The sequence below is a fragment of the Elgaria multicarinata genome, chromosome 4 (genome assembly GCF_023053635.1).
Source record: "Elgaria multicarinata webbii isolate HBS135686 ecotype San Diego chromosome 4, rElgMul1.1.pri, whole genome shotgun sequence".
Classification (NCBI taxonomy): domain Eukaryota; kingdom Metazoa; phylum Chordata; class Lepidosauria; order Squamata; family Anguidae; genus Elgaria; species Elgaria multicarinata.
Genome location: NC_086174.1, coordinates 146149543 through 146173206, shown reverse-complemented (window position 1 = coordinate 146173206; position 23664 = coordinate 146149543). Strand labels below are relative to the sequence as shown.

The 23664-nt window shown below is 42.7% G+C and overlaps 1 protein-coding gene across 1 annotated transcript in view; it reads left to right on the top strand.

Annotated features, from left to right (window-relative positions):
* Positions 1-4570: 4570 nt before the first annotated feature.
* The window catches only part of SEL1L2 (SEL1L2 adaptor subunit of SYVN1 ubiquitin ligase), a gene marked incomplete at its 5' end in the record, with an annotated part of 45307 nt that continues 26213 nt past the window's right edge, over positions 4571-23664 (top strand). The window contains one exon of the mRNA XM_063125497.1: positions 4571-4592. Coding sequence (XP_062981567.1) covers positions 4571-4592 — 22 coding nt within the window. The remainder of the gene's footprint in view (positions 4593-23664) is intronic.

Sequence of the window (23664 nt, the reverse complement as noted above, 5' to 3'; positions counted from 1 at the left end):
CCCAACATTCCTGGCATTGTCCAGGTGTCCATTGTCCATCTTCCTGCTACCTATGCACCAGGTTGCATTTACCTGGTGAGCTTTCCATGGATTCTCCAACTCACCCACTCACCTTGACTCAGCAACCTGATGCCCATGGCTGCTCTCCCCAGCCCTGGTTGTTGCATGTTTACCTTAAGTGTCATGCCCACGCTAGAAGACTCATTCTCGGAGGAAGAGCTGAAGGACCACAAACCACCACCAGCAATGCCCAGGATCTGCCACTAAACAAAGAAGAGCCCAGGCCCTCAAGGATGACTACCATGAGGGCCCTGGCCTGCATGCAGCCGATCCTGCCAATTCTATTAGATAGGCAGCCTCCACCACCTGTGCAATGGTGATTTAGCACTTCCAAGAGCAAGCCCAGAAACAAACAAAAATGCTTATTTCAGGAGGAGGGCAGGTCAGTGGAGCTCCCCTATACAAGCTCCATCGACCTGCCCTCTAGCATTTCTGTGTCTGCTTCTGCTTGCTCCTGTCTGCTGTGTTGCCTTGGAACCTTGATACCTGTGACCTGAACCTCAGAGATATGGACCACTGAGACCTTGCTGTTTGCCTGATACCTGTTTGTACTGATCCCTTGGACCTGAACCTGCTAAACTGGCTCTGAAAACATGACACTAAGTCCTTGGAGACATACGGTGCTTTAAAAGACAGTACCACAAGTGTTCCATGTGTATTTCTGTGACTTCTGCCAGTGTGGTGCAGTGGTTAGAGTGTAGGAATGGGACTCAGAAGATCCAGGTTATAGTACCCCCTGGCCGTGAAGCTCATTGTTTTTATGCTAACTGGGACACACTGCACTACTCTACATTTTTAAAAAGAGATCTTGAGTTTTTAGATGAGTTCTTAATGGTAGTTGTTAGTAGAGTGCCTCTCATTCTATGGGGAAAAAAGAATGTTTTATGGGAAATATGATTTCGAACAAATTTTCAGAGAAATATGGCCTTGCCTCCATTGATATTTGAAAAAAGGTTTGGTTTTAGATACATTTCAACCAAAAACAATCTCTGTATACCTACACAATATGTTTACTTCCTCCACTAAATATACAGAATACATGTCAATACAAAAGTGAAAATATGTAATAGAAACTGATGTCTCAGACTCCCATTCTGTTTCGACTATGTTGAGTTTTTGGCTGAGTTCAGACAACACGTTAGTCAGTGGTGGTTTTAGAACTCCACAGTGGAGTTTTTACATCACTGTTGAGAAACGTGTTGTCTGGCAGGAAAATTCCACGCAACGGTGGTGTTCTTTTGGAAAACACTCCATGCATAAAATCCATGCTGTGCAGAGGAGAGTTTCTGCACAACCATGGTGTGGCATGTTGTATGGTGGGCCCTGTGGAGTTTTCTGTGGAGTTGACTTTTCCCACTGGCTACGGAGTTCCCTGGCAAGAGTGGTGAAAGGAATGAGTGGTGCTCTAGGAGAGCCACCAGAATTTTTTTGGGCAGCAATAGATACTGTCAGGAGGATCAGAGGAGGAGAGAAGGTGGAGGAACTGTCAATCAAACATCACAATGAATTTTACTCAACTCCATGGTAGCCCACAGTCACACAATGGTGGAGTTAGAATATGCGTGGGGAGTACCCCCTGAAAACTCAATTGTTGAGTGGATTTTTCAGATGGCGTTGACTAACGTGTTGTCCGAACTGAGCCTTTCTGTATTCTGATACAGTATTTGTATTGTGTGTTTTTACTTTTGTATTGACATATGTTCTATATATTTCGTGAAAAAATTAAATGTATTGTGTATGTGTACAAGGTCTTTGTTTTGGCTGGATTGTTTTTGAGAAGATATAGTGGAATTTAGAATACATTTCAATGACTCTGCATAATTTTGGGAAAATCCATGAATGTGATGCAACCCTCTTCCATTGATTTGACATAGAATGCTTCTACTATGAGGAATGAGAGGCTATTCTTCATCAAAATAAGCTCCAAACTTTCCTGGGCTCATGCACCTGGTTGTGGGTTTTTTCAATCCTAGCCAGTACTTTTATCTGAAAATATTTTATATTTCCAAAACCCACACTCAGGCAATACCTTTATTAGCACCAACAAAAGTACCACAAATTAATCTAATATTTTGGTTAATCCCTAATAAAGTTCCTGCTTGACTGTGGATTTTGGAATTTTTCTTATAAATCAACATGGTTTCCTTTGCTTTTTGTGAAGCTTGTAATAGCTTTTGTAAAATGTTGTATTCTACCTGATGACTTTATTGTTTTCAGAAACAGAAGAAAGTCATGACAATCAAAAAGGAAACAACATTTCAAATGAAGTTACTGCCTTTTCAAAAATTATTTTACTTTTATATGAAGTGTATTTTAATTGTGCTTTCAAACATAATTTAAATAAATCAACAAATTAATTTTTGTAACACATGGCTGTACTTGTTTTATATGAGACCAGTATAAGAACATAATTTATTCTAGTACTGGGGAAATCACTAAGTAAGGAAACAAAAAGTAAATGATTGAAACGAAAAGAGACTTGTACTTGGACACAACACATTTTCAAAGAGACAGTTGCTGAAGTCAGAGTTTACTTGAAGCCATTAATAGATCACACTATATGAAAACATACCGAATGCAATATACATTTTGAGACAGCGAATACTTAAAATACATTAGTTTGATTAACTGCCTAGCTCAAAGATGACATCATAATGTGGAGTATCTGTATATCTTATTTTTAATTATTACATTTTTATTATGGCTTCCCTCAGAGGAGATCATTTATGTGAGGTAGATTAAACTGTGAGAGAACGACTGCCCCTGGTAACATATTAAGCTTTGTGCCTAAGTAAAATTGGATCCTGCATCTTCCTGATCTAAAGGTTCAACATTTTAATCCTTATGCCATTGGCTCTCCTTAGATACTGGTTCCCTTAACTGTGAAAATGTTGGGTTGCATTGAATTGTGGCCTTCCACAAATGGAAAGAGTCCTGTTCATGGAGATCTAGCAGAAATTATTATTATTATTTTATTATTATTATTTATTTATATAGCACCATCAATGTACATGGTGCTGTACAGAGTAAAACAGTAAATAGCAAGGCCCTGCCGCAAGAGGGAATTTCTGCTGCTTCCACCTTCTGCCTGAAGCTCCTAATGCCACATTCCATAATACTCCAGAGGGTCCTCCCATTCTCTGGTGCAGATTTTCTGAAGTGTGGTCTGCAGGGAGAATGGGGAATCAGTGGTATTAAGAGAGGCATCTTCTGGATCAATAGCCATTCTGCAAATAGGTATAATTGGAACCCAACCATTACTGTAATATTTATTTATTTATTTATTTATTTATTTATTTATTTATTTATTTATTTAAGGATTTTTATGCTCCCATTCAGCCAAAAAAGGCTCTCATGGTGGCTTACAAAAGTATTTCTTGACAGTCCCTGCCCACAGGCTTACAATCTAAAAGACATGACACAAAAGGAAAGGGGATTGGGACGGAGGAGGAGGAGGAGGGGGAAAAGGAAAGCAAACTCAGGCACTGCAATATATGGAAGAGTATTGCCCATTTCTCTTGGGTTTTGAAGATATGTTAAACATGCCAGTGAGCACAGAGATAATTACCTATGCTGCTCACTGCATTCCAGAGCTTCCCGTGATAAATTCTTGTTTCTTTCCAAAGGGTCACACGAACTTCTTTCCACTAAGTGCTGCTTTAGGGCCTACAGCAATGTTGGTTTTGACTTACACAGCCTCAGTGCTAGACGAGATAGTGGATTAATAGTTGTTTTGTCTTCTAAAGGCAAAATCCTTTCTAGGGAAAATAAAAGACGCTGTTGCGAAATGAAACATTTTATGCACATAAACACATTGACTGGGTGATAAAACATCCCTACAATATGAACATAATGCCCAGGTTGATCAAATTAAATTACTGAAATGTTGTTTTGAGTGTGAACACCTAGAACTCATTTGAGATGAAAATAAAGCAAAGCATTTTAAAATAATTTAACTTTGTTAAACGTGGAGGGAAAACACTCAAGACCAAAAAAAAATCTAAAATGATGAAACCCCAAGTGACATTGCATAACGTATTTCACAGCAATGTGGGTAGTTTGTAATAAGCCAGAATTCAAACCACTTAAATACTAGTTACTCATTCATGTAGAAAGCATAGTTCCTCAGCAACCATTTAAAAATCAATTTAAAACCTTGAGTATTTTTTATTTGTCATCTGCAACAGTTAACACACATTTCAGTGTGTGTTTCAGTGTCAATACCTTAGTTAACTACTGAAAAATTTGCTGTACAAGTTAAGTCAACAGGTTAGTTATGTAGAGTTCTCTTTTGAAAACATGTGCACAACACAATCTTTGTGCTAATTCACTGCCCCCATTCACCTTGTGAAGATCTAGAGAATACAAGTAAAACTAGCAACCATGGTATTTATGTACCACTAAGCAATTTGTAAAACACAAACAGTACAAAGATTTCTTTCCATTTTGAAAGATGACATACTAAATTGTTTTGCAGGAGACCCTGAACAACAGTAAATGATTAACAATACAAGATTCTTTTTCATCACAAGGTAATTTCAATTCAAAGCATAATGGTGTTTCTTGACAAGGCTCTTATTGTGCATTCGCACTGCCTCGTTCGCGGAATTTTACCAGGGAGGGAGGGTGTCTTCAATTTTGTAGACCTCCCATTCTCCCCCCCCCCGCTTCTTCAGTGTTTTTTCTTACCAGAAAAAGACCATTAAGAAAAGAAAGAATAGCTTCACAATGTCTTTTGATTGTTAGAGCCAGGAACCTCTGTCTGGAAGCACCCTAACCAGGGTGGATAAAAATCAATGATTTTTTAAAATATCAATTGGATTTTTTTTATTTAAATCAATTTTTTTTAATTTAAATCGGATTTTTTTAATGAAATGCTTTTTGAGGAAAAATCTATCTAAAGATACTTTTCTATTTAAGATACATTATAGTTCAAAGATTATTCATCATGAAATAAGGATTAGTTTTTAATTATGTAGCATGAGGCTGTATATTCATGCAGTGTTTAAAGTTTTTGGTAAATGAATTCCATTAATCCATTCACAATGTCATGCTCTTCCAGAAGTTTCTGTAAGATTATTGGGCAATTTTCCTATCTAGAAGATATTATCACAGCTGCTTGGTTTTACAGTTCTCAAAACTGTGAATTTTAGCTTCATCCCACGTACCTGTTTCCCTTGAATTATCCTTACAGCACTAAGCTGTTGGCGTTATTGTTGTTGTTGCTACTGGGCGACAGTGATCCTTTGCATACCAGGAAGTGGGTTTAAGGGGGGGAATGTAAAAAAATCATTAAAAAAATCAATGGATGACCCAATCCAATTCAAATTTGGTATGCTTAAAGCTCTCTTTAATATCTATTACTGTGCCAATTTTAAAGTCTTTATCTTTAAAGCTTGATAAGAACAGATACTACACTTCTCGGCCTTTTGGCTAAGATCGTGTGGGATCTTTAAAGCTTATGCAGCTGTAAGCATTTGTTTAATTCATATCAAATCCTGCTCCTGCGCCCCAGTGGCTGCTTGGATGATACGCTCGAAATCTAGTATCAAAATACGGCAAGTCTTTTGCTTTTATAGCACAATTAAAGCAGGATGCATGGGAGTACTTCACAATAAAAGCAAATTATAAACTGGTAAACTTCGGAGTCCTTTGCATGCAATTTGCAGTGATTGCACAGTATAATGCTGGTGTGATAAAGCTCTTTGTGTGTGTGCAGAGATCACAATCCCATTGTGCCTTTGCCAATCTATGTACATACAATCAACCCCTTACCCCTTAAGTGCCAAATTTTAAATAAAATTCAATGAATAGAGTGCACTTTGGGTGGGGGGGAGTCACATGATTAAATCAAGTCTTTCTGAGTAGTGATTTAAATCGGGATTAAAATCACGATTTAAATCAAATTGATTTAAATCAAATCCACCCTGACCCTAAGTGTCTATTACTCCCTCAAATCTTTTGTATCTTCTCTTGGCAGTGCACAGCAAAATTTGAGCTATATAAAAAAAAATTGAATGGGTAATATTCTGATATCTTTGATAAGCACACTTAGATTTTCCTCCACTTTTCTTGCTATGTCTCCTTACAGTCTTACTTATTTTTGTACTGGTAAGAGGATAGCACAACTTTGCCCAACCTGGTGCCTTCCAGATGTGTTGGATTACATCTCCCGGCATCTCTCAGCCAGTCATGCTGGCTGGGAGTGGCTGCAAATTACAGTCCCCAAACACATCTGGAGGGCACCAGGTGGGGGAAGACTGGGAAAGCACAACGAGTCAATGACTGAGATAATACAACAATAACATGCTAACCCAGGGTGGTTTATTTTCCGGAACAACCATGATGGGTTAGCATATTGTGTGTGAGAGATGTCCCCACATCCACAGTGGGTTACTTCCCCCAAATAAGCCAGCCTGAGACACACACACCACCCCCGGTTTGCAGTAAGGGTTATTTTGCCTATGGTGGGTTAGCTTGTTGTCTGTTGATCCAGCGTGGTTTATGGAGATCACCTACAGAGCTGCTTGGTAAGAGAAACCAAAAATGTTGCTGATGCTCTGCTCCTCTCAAGCGCTGTCTATTCCTGCTGCAAAGGAATCTGGGATACCTGCCTGGCTGGGCGAGAGGTCTACAGGAGGAGTAGGGGTGAGGGTGAAATAAACTACTCTGTATAGCTTGTTCTTCTTCGTGGTCTCTATGCATCACACATATGGGCTTTGCGTCTGCGCAGAGACCAGACCGGAACCTTCTATAGCTGAGTGGAACGTTTTTGGCGGGAACTCCTCCCCCACGCTACCACCTATGTCCATGGGGTTCCCGCCCTTACCTCAGTTCTTCGTCGTCCGCCATTGTGCTTAGACCATAGAACCAAACCTCTTAGCGTTTTCTCTTTAAAATCCTTTTTTACTTCAAATCTTTCCTCTTTTCGCTTATTTCTCACTTCTTAACATCTTTTCTTCTATTCTATCTAGATTTTAGATTTTCCTCAGCGATTTCGATCGCGGCGCTTAGCCGTATGGCAGTTAAGGCCCCATTTCGCAAGTGTGTGAAATGTGGAGCTAAGCTCCCTCCAACTGACGGGCACTCCCTGTGCGTCCTGTGCCTAGGTGAAGGCCATAAAGTTGAGTCTTGGCTGAATCTTCGAGGATGCACAAAACGGCAGCCAGTAAGTCCATTGATGACCGTTGCACTGAGGTGCCTGAACATTCCAGAGCGGCTAATAGGGCTCAGATACCCCTAACGCCTGGACAAACGGCAGCCAGTAAGTCCGTTGATGACCGTTGCACTGAGGTGCCTGAACATTCCAGAGCGGCTAATAGGGCTCAGATACCCCTAACACCTGGACAAACGGCAGCCAGTAAGTCCGTTGATGACCATTGCACTGAGGTGCCTGAACATTCCAGAGCGGCTAATAGGGCTCAGATACCCCTAACGCCTGGACGGTCACTGGCGAGTTCCGCGGCCAGGAAAATCTCCAAAAAGGCCCGGACTCCCAAATCTTCTGAAATGGAGAAAAAGAAGAAGAAGAAGAAGCGAGACGCAGAAAAACCCTCGTTAGGGTCATCTACTCCTCCTGCCATACCGACCGTTTCGATACCGAGGCCTCCCTCGGTATCGAGATCCCAGTCGGTACCGATGGCTACGGTACCGACACATCCTATCAGTCTATCGGAGGGCGAGTTGCGGGATTCGGCTTCAGCGGCCTCTTTCCGAGAGCCTGCCAGGCTGCAAGAAGTTCAGGGACTAATCCCTCTACCGCCTTCGCCAAGGCACACTCTAAGGCGTCAATGGGAAGGAGCTTTTCAATACTCTTATCCCCAATCAGTATGTGGCGACTATGTATGGGATCGATATCGCCCACAACGATACTTCCAGGGTGACCACCAGTACCCTCAAGAAGAATATTATGCGCACCCTCCGCCTACGAGGATGTGTCATCTACCGCTGCCTCCACCGCCCGCCCACCAAACGTCCACGGTGTCGACGCCTCGACACCGTACGCAGCCATCGGCATCGACTGCCGCGGTTACCACGGTACCGACGGAGCATGTAGACCTCCAGGTGGTTACAGTATCCTTGCCTGAGGATAATTACCCATCGGATTCTGAGTCGGGGTTGTCGGCTACTCCATCGATGCCTTCACCAGAAGATGAGGTTCATGACAAGGACCCTTCTTCCCCTTCCGACGATATGGTCAGATTTTTTGACCATATGCTTAGAATGGCTCAGGCATTAGGACTGGAGATCCAGCAAATGGATGAATCGGTCGTCGATCCAATCTACGACGTTTTCCAGTCCACAACCAACCAACGACTTGCCATCCCTATTCCACATGCTTTAAAGCAAATGGCTCAATTATCTTGGAAAACACCGGCTATGACTCAAGCCACATCGAAAAGGCTAGAGACCCTCTATCGAGTCCAAGAGGAAGATGTACAGTTTCTGGTCCAACATCCCAAATCTAATTCGATCGTAGTGGAGTCGGCTCAAGGCCACTCACAGAAGGCACATTCTGCACCCGTGGACAGAGAAGGCAGAAAGTTGGACCATACGGGCAGGAGGATTTACTCCTCTGCCTCTTTGGGCATCAGGGCATCAGCCTACGAGGCTACCATGGCACGATACCAGCTCTTCCTCTGGGAGAAAATAGGATCCCTATGTGAACATCTCCCAGAGGACAAAAAAGAGCTGGCACGAGTTTTTCAGAACGAGGCCTCAGCCATAGCCAGGCAACAATTGTCGACAGCAAAAGGTCAGCAGAGGCAGCAGCAACAACAGCTCCAAAGCAAACGTCAGCCCGACTTCTCTAAGAAGCAGCGGGTTTGACTCCTTTATCCCAGATCCACCTCCCTTTGCGAACCGCCTAGCACCACATTACCATCAATGGGAGTCAATAACATCGGACTCCTGGGTGCTCACTATCATCAACTCGGGGTATGCCATCGAGCTCGATGTCCTTCCTCCTTCTTCGGGGGTGAAAGTAACGGCGCCATCCCCTCCTCTGCTTCTCGAGGTACAGACCCTCCTAGCGAAAGGAGCCATCTCTCCAGTACCCGCAGAGGAACTCAACCAGGGGTTTTTCTCCCGATACTTCACGGTCCCGAAAAAAGATCTGGTAGCGGACATTTCAACCACCCTCAACCTGTTGGTCTCGTTGGGTCTGTGGGTCAACGAGGAGAAATCCATCTTGACCCCACAGCAGAAGCTGGACTTCATAGGGGTAACCCTATCGTCTCGGGATGGGAGAGCATACCTGCCCTCGACCAGAGCAAGCACCCTTCAAGATTTAGCCATCGCTACCGAGAGCCGCCGAAAGGTCTCGGCATGGACAATTCAGAGGCTATTAGGCTTGATGGCAGCTACAACTGCAGTCATCAGGTTTGCAAGACTCAGAATGAGAATATTGCAGGCCTGGTTTTTAAGAGCTTTCGATCTTCGACACGATGCCCGGCGAACTTACCTGTCGATCCCGACGCAAGTAAGGGCATCTCTGAAATGGTGGTTTTCGATGTCGACGCTCCTTGAAGGAGTTCCCTTCCAGCAAGAAACTCCTTCGGTAACGATCACGACGGATGCATCGTTGATCGGATGGGGAGCACACTGCGACTCCCTCACAGCTCAGGGCCGTTGGCCTCCTTCCCAGAGGGAACATCATATCAACCACCTAGAACTGCTAGCGGTGGAGAATGCAATAAAAACTTTTTCACAAATGATCGAGGGCCGAAACGTCCTGATCGCGACGGACAACACCACGGTAGTGGTGTACATCAACAGACAAGGTGGGACAAGGTCTCATCCTCTGAATCGATCGGCACTCAGGATTTGGAACTGGTGCATAAAGAGAAATACTCACCTGACGGCGATCCATGTAGCGGGCAAGGAAAACATCATCGCGGACGCCCTCAGCAGGTCTTTCCACGTCGACCACGAATGGGAGCTCGATACCGAAGTAAGAGACGTTCTCTTTCGGTACTGGAGCCTCCCTGCTGTCGATGTCTTCGCTACCGAAGAAAACGCAGCTTGTTCCAGGTTCTGCAGCAGAGCAGGAAGAGGAAAGCACTCGCTAGGAGATGCTTTCACCAGAACCTGGAAAGGAAATCTTCTTTACATCTTTCCTCTGTTTCCACTGTTGACGAAGGTGCTGGCCAAAATCCAGTCGGACAGGTCGGACTGCATCCTTATCACACCGTGGTGGCCTCGACAGACGTGGTTCTCCCACGCCCTTCGACTGTTGGACGGGAATTACATCAGACTCCCGCCGATACCGACACTGTTGTCTCGACACCAGGGCAGGGTTCGACACGCAAACCTGTCGACCCTCAAGATGACGGCATGGAGAATATCATCCATTCCTCCTCTCGTACCAAGGATTTAACTGTAGACCATATATTGTTGGCATCACTAAAGCCTTCAACGAGAAGATCTTACGCGGCAAAGTGGCAGAGATTTCAAACTTTTGCCTTGGGAAACGATCAAGCACCTGAATCTTGCCCTTTGTCATTGATTCTCAAATACCTATTGGCACTTTATCAGCAGGGACTCAAACTCACTTCCATCAGAGTTCACCTAGCGGCTATTACGTCTTTTCATCGAGGCATGGATGGTTTTACACCTTCACACATCCAACATCGAGGAAATTTCTAAAAGGACTTAAAAATACGATACCAACAGTAAAGTGTATCATTCCACCATGGAGCCTGTCAGTGGTGCTACAGGCATTGACAAAGAAGCCCTTCGAGCCCATGGCCTTATCTGACCTTAGGTTTCTAACATTCAAGACTGTCTTTTTAGTAGCCATCACTTCTGCTAGACGTGCAAGTGAGCTTAGAGCTCTCAGGATAGATGCTCCTTACACTATCTTTCACAAAGATAAGGTTGTGTTACGCACAGACCCTGCCTTCTTGCCTAAGGTAGTGTCAACCTTTCATCTGTCCCAATATATCACTCTACCAGCTTTCTTTCCGAATCCTACATCACCTGTCGAGTCTGCTTTACATACACTTGATGTAAGGAGAGCTCCTGCCTTTTACAAGGCTAGGACAGAGAATTTTAGAAAAACAAAGCAATTGTTTATTTGTTATGGGGAGCCTTCTAAGGGACTCCCTGTTTCATGCCAGCGTCTGTCACGCTGGATTGTAGAGACAATTGAACTTGCCTACTCTATCTCTAAACTAGAGCTGGTGAAACCTGTGACAGCTCATTCTACCAGAGCCGTTGCAACATCTGTTGCTTTCGGCAGAGGTGTTCCTTTGACAGAAGTCTGTAGAGCTGCAACGTGGTCCACTCCATCCACGTTTGTTAGGCACTACAGTTTGGACACCCGTGTGAGGCAGGACTGCTCGTTTGGAAGGACAGTGCTCTCGGAGATCTTCAGATGATGCACCAACCCACCTCCAAGAGTATGTCAGCTTGCTACTCGCCCATATGTGTGATGCATAGAGACCACAAAGAAGAAATGCAGGTTGCTTACCTGTAACTGTAGTTCTTCGAGTGGTCATCTATGCATTCACACAACCCACCCACCATCCCCACTTGGTGGTGTGAGACTTACAAATAACACAGTTATATGTGGAATGTACTTTATTTTATTTACACTCATGTTTATGGGGGCACAATGTCGGACTCCTGTAAACTGAGGTAAGGGCGGAACCCCATGGACGTGCGCGGTAGCGTGGGGGAGGGGTTCCCGCCAAAAATGTTCCACTCAGCTATAGAAGGTTCCGGTCTGGTCTCTACGCAGGCGCAAAGCCCATATGTGTGAATGCATAGATGACCACTCGAAGAACTACAGTTACAGGTAAGCAACCTGCATTTTGCTTGATCATCTGATGGGAGCATAGTAGGTTGTTTGGATAACCACCTACCCAGTGTAGCTTGGAACCCACCATGGGTTAACATGACCCCAGCCAATGTTTTCCATCATATTCTTCCTTTCACCTATATGTAGTCATTCCTGGCAGATTTTGCTCAAGTTCGTGTAGATCATCGTCCATGTTAGATTTCTTCTATTATGATCACTCTGAAGAAATGCAGAAATTGGTACTGGGTGCAGAATTCAGTTTTCATTATTTAAATAAAAATCAAGTAACTAGCCCTTCAGGCTGCGAGAAAGTTGCAGAATTTGGGGAAGTAGGGCTTCTGAACAAGAGACAGGAAGAAAAGGGCCTGCTTTCTGTCATTTTAGAATAACTTTCCCCAATCTGGTGCTCTCCAACCCCAGAGGAACTTTCAGTTTGTGGTTGATACACATTGGAAGAAGGAGCCCTGCTGCACTGAGAAATCAAGAGAGGCAATGTTGCAGCCCAGTTATGTTTCCCAAGAACTCCCGCCTTCTTGGGACACAATAAAGAGGTCTGCCAAGTAATCCACAAAGCTTTATTCAAACAATAAACATCTCTTCCCACCTGAAGAGAGTCTAATCTCTAGGAACTTTCTTCTAGGCAAAATTATGCAAAGTAAGCGAGTCAATTGTCCTTTCAAGAAGAAGAACAGAAAGCCTTTTCCCAGAACACTTTAACTTCAGGGAGACTGGTCCTGATGCAGCTTCTGGCGAGATGCTGGCCAGGCAACTTTCTCTCACCTTCCTTTAGCTCTGCCCGTTTTAGTCTGCAGCATACTCTAGGTTCAGCTAGCCTCTCATGGCCTCCCCCTCAGAAAAATACTGATTTCCTGTTGACTGTGTGTTGTTTACACATGAGGAGATAAGCTCAGGAGAAAGTTCCTTCCCAGCTGGTGAAGAGCCCATGAGAGCCGCCTCCCCCACTGGTATAGGCGGGTATGTTTCTGGCGCTATCTCTTCTGTTTCAGAATCTGATTCTGATTGATTGCCTGAAACTCCTTCCCCCAACCTAAGGGGAGCAGGGCTAGAGATGACATTAGTGGAGAGTTGGGTCAATATTGGAAAATCATGTGGAAGGGGAGAAATTCTTCTCTTTGGGCATCAACACTTTCCAAAAGGGAGACTCTTCTCCCCACTCCAGAGGCAGCACAGGGGTGTTTCGGTGGTCTTTCAACCCACCGGCTCCCCCCCTCCCCCTTGCTTGGGCAATCATTCAAGGGTCACCATTCGCCCAGCCACACCTCCGCCATGTGTGCAGTGACACACGGCGATGTGCCATCCTCGCCGTGCTCAGAACAAAAACGTCGGGGTAAGTCCCCAACTTTTTTGTTTTGGAGCTTCAGGGGGAAGCTGAGGGGTAGATGCACGGTGGCTTCTGCATGATATAATTGACACCAGGCCACTCTGCACCCACCCTGGGGCTTTCATCATGTATAGACAACCCCTTGAGAAATTATGCAGTAGGCTCTTACATTTTAAAGTGTGCTGCTGAATCAGCATTCATCAAGATTAATTTGCCTAGTATTACATGAAGTGATTAATTTTTTAAAACCAGTTTAAGTGTGATTAATCTTCAGTCCTGCTGTAATGGAGAAGAAGGACAACTGTTGACAAGGAACGTTGTCATTACATTTTATACAACAACAGCAACCTCTCAGTTGTTATTCATTAAACAGCAAAACCATCCAAAAGGAACAAAATGTTTCCTATGCAGTTCTGTGAAACCTGTTTTTGGAAGTGCACTTGAAAGAACTGAAATGAGAAACAATGCCTACTCTGCTTCACAATGAGGCTTTAACGAAGCCAGTGCTGAAGCAGTTCAGTAAGATTTTGGCTCTATACAGTGTTGTACAGTAGTGGAGTGGAGTAGAAAATCCAATTACGTTACTCTAGATTTTTCCTACAGATGGAAATCAAGTAGAAGATATATTTTGGAATTTCATTTGCTCCTTCCAACTTGTCAGTTTGCGTTGAGAAGTGTTTTTAAGAATTAAGAACAAAGGAGTGTTGGCAGAAGCAATTTTTATATCTGAAATCGTAACATGGGAAAGATGAATACATCAGACTAGCCGCCCTGAGATCTTAATGATATAGGGCGGGAGACAAGTGTTTTAAATAAATAAATAAATAAATAAATAAATAAAGCAATAGGTGCTGGAGGATTTGGAAGATGCATGGCAGTAACCATGGTACCAACTTGTTAATCCTTCTGACGGTGCCATTTCAGATGCAGGGAATTTCTGAAGGGGCAGCCCTGTGTTGTGAAAACATAATGGAAGCAAGCAGCCCCAGAGCACAATCCTTTCAGAGAGCAGACTAATAAAGTAGCATGTCCAAAGCACCCGAAGAAGGGCAAGACGCAGCTGCCTTGTGCCACAGGCATTCTCCACAATGGCTCATTCATAAAGTATGTCACACATCAAAAGGGAGTGAGGGGTTAACAAAAATGTGACACATTGTGACAAGGGGAAGTGTATTAGCTGAAATGTGATGGCCATGATGCATTGGCTTCTCCAGTAGTCATTTAGATTAAAAGAACATCATTTGGCGTCAACAGATACATTTCCTTGCTTTCTCTCAACTTCAGTTTTCTACATTACTTATCATTTCACTTATTTTCTGTGTCTTTTTGCCACAATGAAGACAGTGCCAATTTTTTTAAAAAACTGCAAATTGCTGAGAGGCAATTTTGATAAGGATGCATTAATTTCTTCATATTTGTTCTGTTAACTGCCTGTATTTTGTCAATCATTGTTTCATTTTATTTTTATCTTTCTTCACGACATAAAACTGTATTCAAAGCAGCAGCAGGCACATACGTTTTAAAGCACTCTGAATCATCATTCATCAAGTTCTATTTGCATAGTATTAAATTGAATGATTACTTTTCATCAACCACTTAAAGGTTTGATCCTATGCATGCGTAGACAGAAAAAAGTTCTACAACTCTCTGCATTCCGCAGCCAGCCATGCATAGGATTGCACCTTAAATGTGATTAATCTTGAGGCCTGTGACAATGCGGAAGGCTCCTCATGATTGGCCCAGGTGTACCTGAGTTTAGGGAGCCCTTCTCACCATTCCTAGAGTAGAAGCTGTACCTTCAATTCAAATCAGTGACCACCAGCATGTCAAACATTTTCTTTAATTGTGTTTGTAAGATGTTTAATGCATTTGAAACTTTTTTGTTTCAGCAGGCTTTTGGAACTATGCTGGACCTGTGTTAATGTATTGGATCCCCCCACCTTTTAATCTGTTATAGTTTAACAAGTTTTTTAACGTGTTTTTAATTTTACTGTAGGTTTAATTTTATTTTAACTTCTGTAATTTATATTTATATGTTTTAATTGTATGTGTTTTAATCTTGTAAACCGTCTTGAGTCCCAGTACTGGAGAAAAGGTGGGATATAAGAAGAAGAAGAAGAAGAAGAAGAAGAAGAAGAAGAAGAAGAAGAAGAAGAAGAAGAAGAAGAAGTAGAAGAAGAAGTAGAAGTAGTTTTGTAATTGATTCCATTGTGGTTCTATTTAAAATGATGTTTTATTGTTGTTGGGCGCCCTGAGTGCAATTTCCTGGGGGAGAGGAGGAGTAATAAATAAATAAATAAGCTGTTCCACCAGATCAGCCTGGAGTCTAGAATTGGTGATTGGAGCTTGTGGAGGGCAACACCTCCCCCAGTATTTGGATGAAGAAAGGGAGAGGGAATCCTGAAAAGCCTTTAAGAGATTTTCCCTTGACGAAGACTCACATTGAAACACGTTGGGAACACAGCCGATGCAGCTGTGTCTTGCTTGATTTGGGGGTGACAAATGCCCCATGATGTGTCTGGTTGCTGTCTGCTGCTATGGCTGTGTTATTAGGGAACTACTCTGATTAGAGTGAGGGTTCAAATTCTGTGAACTCACTGTTGTTGTTGTTTTTATGAGGCATAAAAAAGGTTATTTTTTCTCTCCTGATAGGGCTCAAACTCCCATCTCCTGCTTTCCAACATAACGCCATCCCCCACCCACCCCATAGCAAGAAGGGGCAACATATGAGTTGCAGACCGTGTGTGTCCCGCACTGCACCGTATGTGTCCTCCGTTGAGCTCTTGCTGCCCCCAAATTTCAGTGGCTCCCAAACTCGCGCAGTTGCTGACCCCTGCCCTATGGAGTGAAGTACTGCAGGCTATTGCTCTGAGTGTGTGTCTGTGGCTGTCCTTTGGTGTGTTCTGGGATCTCTCCTTGGCTGCTTGGTAGTATTGTCCATCCTTGAGTGGATCTTGAACCCATGTCCCAGCACTGTGCTCTGTGAAGACGCCCCCAGCCCAGGGAGCTTTGTAGATGTTGTGTTCTGTGTTTTCTCCTTCCTCATTTTTGTGTGTCTTGTGTTCCAAAATGGTGCTTGCGAAGGGCATAAGGAGATCAAACCTCTGATTGGAAGGATGCTTCAGGAATTGCAGAACTGTGTTAATTGCTGGCTTTGCCACAAGGCTTATGGAGTGGGAGGGGTGGGGAGGAAGGCCCTGTAGTGTCACCTTTTGTGTTGTCTGTGCTCATGTACAGGAATGTGTACTGGGGCGTGTGTGCCCCCCCCCCCCGGCGAGTTCATTGACTGTATGTGGACATAATCTATGGCACAGTCCCTGACTGGTGGGCTTCAGCGGTGTTTCCAGGGATGATGTGGCTATGTACCATTTTTGTATTTCTTGTGAGCACCCCCTCGTTCCTGGGCTCAGCATGCATTGGAGTTGGCAATCATTCTGCCGGCAACGCAGCCATGTTATTTCCAAAACCCTGCCTAATGTAAGTATTGGACTGCATGGTAAACCTGCCATTAAACCATTTTGTCAGAAAGTTGGCCTCTGTGATCAAGCTCAATCAAATAGGATTACAAAAAACTAGCATTCTGCTGTCAAAATGTAGAATCAAGTGCTATGTAAAATGTATTAAACATTTATTATTACATCTCTGTAAAAGCCATTTCACTGTATAACATGTTAATAGATCTTTTTATGGTTCTTGAATATCAATAAAACAAGACAGTAACTCTAGGTATAACAGGACTTTGATACAGCACAGCATTGCCTTTTAAATTTGGTTTTTTTAAAGCTGTTAATATTATTATTATTATTATTATTATTATTATTATTATTATTTATTTAGCCCCATCAATGTACATGGTGCTGTACAGAGTAAAACAGTAAATAGCAAGACTCTGCCGCATAGGCTTAGAAGCTAATAAAATCATAGTAAAACAATAAGGAGGGGAAGAGAATGCAAACAGGCACAGGGTAGGGTAAGCAGGCACAGGGTAGGGTAAAACTAACAGTATAAAGTCTGCACAACATCAAGTTTTAAAAGCTTTAGGAAAAAGAAAAGTTTTTAGTTGAGCTTTAAAAGCTGCGATTGAACTTGTAGTTCTCAAATGTTCTGGAAGAGCGTTCCAGGCGTAAGGGGCAGCAGAAGAAAATGGACGGAGCCGAGCAAGGGAAGTAGAGGCCCTTGGGCAGGCGAGAAACATGGCATCAGAGGAGCGAAGAGCACGAGCGGGGCAATAGTGTGAGATGAGAGAGGAGAGATAGGAAGGAGCTAGACCGTGAAAAGCTTTGAAGGTTAACAGGAGAAGTTTATATTGGATTCTGAAGTGAATTGGAAGCCAATGAAGAGATTTCAGAAGCGGAGTAACATGGTCAGAGCGGCAAGCCAAGAAGATGATCTTTGCGGCAGAGTGGTGAACAGAAACCAACGGACTGATGTGAGAAGAAGGAAGGCCAGAGAGAAGAAGGTTGCAGTAGTCCAACCGTGAAATAACCAGTGCATGAACAAGCGTCTTGGCGGAAGAGACAGACAAAAATGATCGAATCCTGGCAATATTATACAGGAAAAATCGACAAGATTTAGCAACTGCCTCAATATGAAGAATAAAGGAGAGCGAGGAGTCAAATATAAAGCCAAGGCTACGAGCTTCCTTGACCGGAGTAAGCGTAACATCATTGACAGTAAGAGAGAATGAGAGATGAGGAGAAGGTTTAGGAGGAAAAACGAGCAATTCAGTCTTTGCCATATTGAGTTTCAAACGACGATAAAGCAGCCAAGCTGAGATATCTGAAAGACATGCCGAGATACGATCGTGAACATCAGGAGAAAGTTCCGGAGATGACAGATATAGTTGTGTATCATCGGCGTACAGATGATATTGGAGGCCATGAGATTGAATAAGCTTGCCCAAGGGCAACATGTATAAGGAAAACAACAACGGGCCAAGCACCGAGCCTTGCAGAACCCCTACTGAAAGGGGAAAGGAGGAAGACGAGCTGCCATTAGCTAAATGGCAGCTAAACTCTTTTAAAGAATGAGTACCTTTCAGCATTCCATAAAATTCATTTTATAATTGTACGATGGCCAATAAAAGCTACTATTTCTAGATGCAGAGAAGTTATACCTCATAGAATTACTGTGTGGTTTAAGAGGGACTATGGAACAGGCATAACGGGTGGACAAATCTTGCAGCGTTATAACCAGCATTGAGCCCACTATGTCAGCATGATCCTGTGTGCATAAGGCTGGTAGTAGGCTTTTATAACATGTTTGCAGTTAGTGGACACTCACTATCAGCATGGCTTGCCCTGTTTGTCAAGCACATGATGGTGCATGAATTATCTTAGCACAAATAACAAGGTGCTAACCTTAACCAGAAACAAACAATTAAAAGGAAAAAAAATAAGGATATATGTATAAATTAAAATTTTATATAAAATTGAATTATTAATACTTTCACAGAACACTCCTACACATTAATAGATAAAGTGATGGAATGAAAACAGTGCTCTTTAGACTCTGGCCATACACGTTTTGACTTGTTAGTCTTCGTCAGTGGCCCAAACACTAGGCTGTTGAGTACTCAGCAAAAGTTTTTTTTTTTTTTAAAGGGGGGCTGACTTAAGTATTCCCAAAATAAGGGATTTATATACCACTCCCCAAAGTGGTAGATAGAATGCACCAGGCATTTTGGTTTGGCCTCAACTCTCGTGCATAATAAGGTACATCTGAGATGAATTATCTTGAAAAAGGTCAGTTTATATGCTATTCTAGTTACACATAACTGCACCATGTTTTACTTTTGAGTGTAAGAAATACATCTCCAATTTACTCAGTACCTGAATACTGTGGATGATTAAATTATCTGTTGGCCTTTCCGGAGGGCTGTAGCTCAGTGGTCGAGCGTGTATTGCATGCAGAAGGTCCCAGGTTCAATTTTCGGCACCTCCAAGTATGGCTGGGAAGGACCCATGTCAGAAACCCTGGGGAGCCGCTGACAGTCTGTATAGTAGACAATACTGAACTAGATGGACCATTGGTCTTACTTAGGGTGACCATATTTTGGAAACCAAAAAGGAGGACAACATGGTTGGCCCCCAAGGGGGTGTGTCCAGCACCAAGGGGGCGTGCCCACCTGAACATAGCCTTGGTCACATGTCTGATTTTACAGCACACATTTAAGACAAATCTGTTCTACATAGCATCTTAATGTTAAAATCACTGAAATAAAGAACAAGTGAGAGATTCAATGTATCTGAAATTAACTTCACTCACTCCTACTTTTGTAGGTTTTGCTGTACTTTGAAGCTTTTGCTATGCTTTGTGTGATACAGTCTCCCCTTCCCTTAAATATCTTTTCTGACTGTATCTTCACTCATTGCAAGCTGCTGTTGTTGTTAACAGGGTTTGCTACTGGCTGGCCGGATGGCTGGCTTTTCTTGTGTATAATTGTCACAAATCTCTCTAACATTAGGGTGGGTGTTGTGGCAGTTTACCTAAAGACTGGAGATCCCCTTAATGCCAAGGGCCGAAACTGCTCAATATGCAAAAACCCAAAGAGGAGGTTTGACAACCTGAGTTTGAAGGATATGGCTCCAGCAGTTTTAAAACACAATAATTTTAAAACTTTGAACTTTTAAAAAAATCCTAAAAAAAATGGATAAACAGATCTGATTCAAATCTGGCATGGCTAAATCTCTCCTTAAGAGCTATCATGGTGCCAACTTTCAGCCCTTTATCTTTTAAAAATGTCATTTTAAAAAAATAATTTTAAAACCTCAAACTTTAAAAAAAATTCCTAAAACTCAATGGATGGACATATCTGTTTCAAACTTGGCATAGCTAAAGTCCTTGTTAAGAGCAATAATGGTGCCAAGTTTCATCTCTTTATCTTTAAAAATATTATTTTAATTTTTTTTAAATCCTCAAATTTTAAAAAATTCCTAAAAATCAATGGATGAACAGATCTGTTTCAAATTTGGTATGGCTAAAGCTCTACCTAAAAGATATCATGGTGCCAACTTTCAGCTCTTTATCTTTAAAAATGACGGTTTAAAAAATAATAATTTAAAAACCTCAATTTTAAAAAAATTCCTAAAAAATCAATGGATGAACAGATCTGTTTAAAATTTAGTGTGGCTAAAGCTCTACCTAAATCCTATCATGGTGCAAAGTTTCATCTCTGTATCTTTAAAAATGACGATTTAAAAAATAACAATTTTAAAACCTCATTTTTTTAAAAAAATCCTACAAAATCAATGGATGAACAGATCTGATTCAAATTTGGTATGACTAAAGCCCTTCCTAAGAGTTACCATCGTGCCAAATTTCATGTCTTTATCTTAAAAAATGACGGAGTTATAAGCATTTTTGTTAATTCTCATTAGAGCTGCTCTTTGGAAAAATGCGGATTTCCCCTCCCGGATTTGTCATCAAAAACCCAGACAAATCCAGGCAAATCTGGTCATATGGTCACCTCTTACTCGGTATAAGGCAGTTTCCTATGAATATACACTTTTGGAGCAGAGATTCTGAATTTTCCACCCCAACGATAAAGAGAATAAATGTTACAGATCTGAGAAACTAATCTTTGGTTTTTAGATGGAGTCTGTGGTATTTCTTTTTTGGAGCATTCTACCTTTATACATAAATAGGGTTTTACTTGATAAACCAGAAGTAATAGTTACTTAGCCTGGGCTGGCTGGAGAATGCTGGTCGTTGTAGGACAAATTTTCTGTCTGAAAATTCCTGCATTGAGCAGGGGATTGGACTCGATGGCCTTGTAGGCCCCTTCCAACTCTGCTATTCTATGATTCTATGATTCTATGAACATGCATAAGAATGTGCCTTAAAGTCTGTAGCAAAGTAGTACTATTATAAGCAATGTGAGAACTCGAATTCAAAGTGCAGGCCATATACCTGGCCACACATTCAATAGATGTGATATAAGAAAATGGTGCTGTGTTTGCTTTCAACCGTAGTAAGAAACAAAATATGTAATATTTGCTGCAGTACTGTTAGTAGTAATATGCCAGATCTGTAAGAAAATAATATTCCAAAAGCTATATTAGATATAGGCTGAGTTCAGACAACACAATAGTCAATGTTAAGGTAAACATCAGCTCAGCAGTTGTTTTATCTAGGGGGTAGTCCCCACACATGATAATAATCAACTGTGGTGTGGAGTAGGATCAGCATTGAGTTGAATGTTAGTCCATGCTGACTTGACTCACTCATCCCCCATCCTCCCTCTCCGCTCAGTCCTCCTGCTAGTATCCCATCAGCCATTGCTGCCAAAAATCTATCCTGCTGGTTGGACTAGAGCAGCTGCCACTGCTTTGACCAGTCTTGCCTTGCAACTCTGTGGCTGACAAAAAAAACAATGGTGACTGAGGAAATAACAAACAGTAACCTCCACACAACATGATAACCAGTGGTGGTTCAAACAGCCAACTCTGCATAGCGTTGGTTATTTGCATTGGTTATTTCAACCAAATAACCGTTGGTTAAAAAACTCTGCCAACACAACACGGTAACCCATGGTGGGTTAAATAACCAACTGTTGTCTATTTAAACCACCATAGGTTATTGTGTTGTCTGAACCCAGTCATAGTCTACAATTACCTGTATTTATTTTGCTTAATGATATAAATAATAGTGCTATGGCCTTGCACCGAGTTCCACAAGAAGTGAGAACTCCAGTGGGATGAGGTAGAGCTAATGGGATTTGTTGGACAAAACATCTGTTGTTTAAATGGATGCTGCTGTTTTTATACCGTTTTCATGTCTCTGATGGTTTTTAAATTTTGTATATTTTTAATGTTTACTGTTTTTAGCTTTTGTGAACCGCCCAGAGAGCTTCGGCTGTGGGGCAGTATATAAATGTAATTAAATAAATAAATAAAATAAATCTGGGAGGCCACAAGTTGCTTATCCCTACTGTACATAGCCTAGCCTAGTTTATGTACATGCCAACGCCCTCTTTGATAGTCAACTTGTAGAAACAGATCTTGTAGAAACCAGAATTCTCTGGAACTCTCTCCTCAGTCAGAAAATGCGAAGAATCGCTGTATGCGATTCTCAGTGTGTTGCCGTGAAGACAGCCAGAGAGTCTGCCTTTTAAACCAACCTAATTTATTGAAACAAAGCCTTTCCACTGAGGTCTGTCAAGCAGTGCCCCTCTTTTCTCAGACTCGAAGCAGTGGGTGTTACCCTCAGCCACTTCCTGGAAACACAATCCACTCAGATCGAAGCCAGTGCTTCTTTCATATTGTTACAGGTGTGTGGGGGTGGGTGGGGAGTAGTGACAATTTGTTGAAGGACAGAGCTGTGTGGACTATGCAGACTGCCCTCTGCCTGCCCACCCACCCTTCCAACCCAAGGGAATTGCTAAGGAAGACATTGTCCTATTGTTACTGTCAAATTAAGATTCAACTGCCAGGCTGCTTAGCTTCTGTACATGAAAAGGGAGGCACCCAGGGCCGGTGCCAGACTATTTTGCGCCCTAGGCAAGGCGAGCTACTTGCACACACACACACACCCCAAATTGCATGGAAGTCCGAATGTGTGCGCCGAGTGGAGAGCTGGGACTGGTTCACTTCGATTTGGGACTGAGCCATCTGGAATTCACCAGGACTTAATTCCGTGCGAACGCAACCCACTGTGCATCCTGGCATCCCGATCTCCTCCGCACGTTTACTCGAGGGAATAAGGCTTCTGATAAAGGAGGCATAGGCTGATCGGGCCACACTGGTGCCTCCCGGTGCAACGCTTTCTCGGATGCAAGTCCCGTTGATCCATGCGCGCAGAATTGGGAAGCAGGAGTGTTTGCCTTGCGAGGAGTCCACAAGCCCCTAGCTTTCCTGGGGGAAGGGAGAGGGAGTCCCGCTTGCCTGGACATCGTGGCCTGTTTGAGGAGAGAGGCGAGGTGACCCAATGCCCTTTCCTCGGGAGTAAGGCAGAGGCTGGCTTAAGCCAGGGTCAGGGCCGGTGCCAGACTATTTTGCACCCTAGGCAAGGCGAGCTACTTGCCCCCCCCCGCCCCAAATTGCGCAGAAGTCCGAACGTGTGTGCCGAGTGGAGAGCTGGGACTGGCTCACTTCGATTTGGGACCGAGCCGTCTGGAATTCACCGGGACTTACTTATTATTATTATTATTATTATTATTTATTTATTTATTTATATAGCACCATCAATGTACATGGTGCTGTACAGAGTAAAACAGTAAATAGCAAGACCCTGCCGCATAGGCTTACAATCTAATAAAATCATAGTAAAACAATAAGGAGGGGAAGAGAATGCAAACAGGTACAGGGTAGGGTAAGGAGGCACAGGGTAGGGTAAAACTAACAGTAGAAAGTAACAGTAGAAGTCTGCACAACATCAAGTGTTAAAAGCTTTAGGAAAAAGAAAAGTTTTTAGTTGAGCTTTAAAAGCTGCGGTTGAACTTGTAGTTCTCAAATGTTCT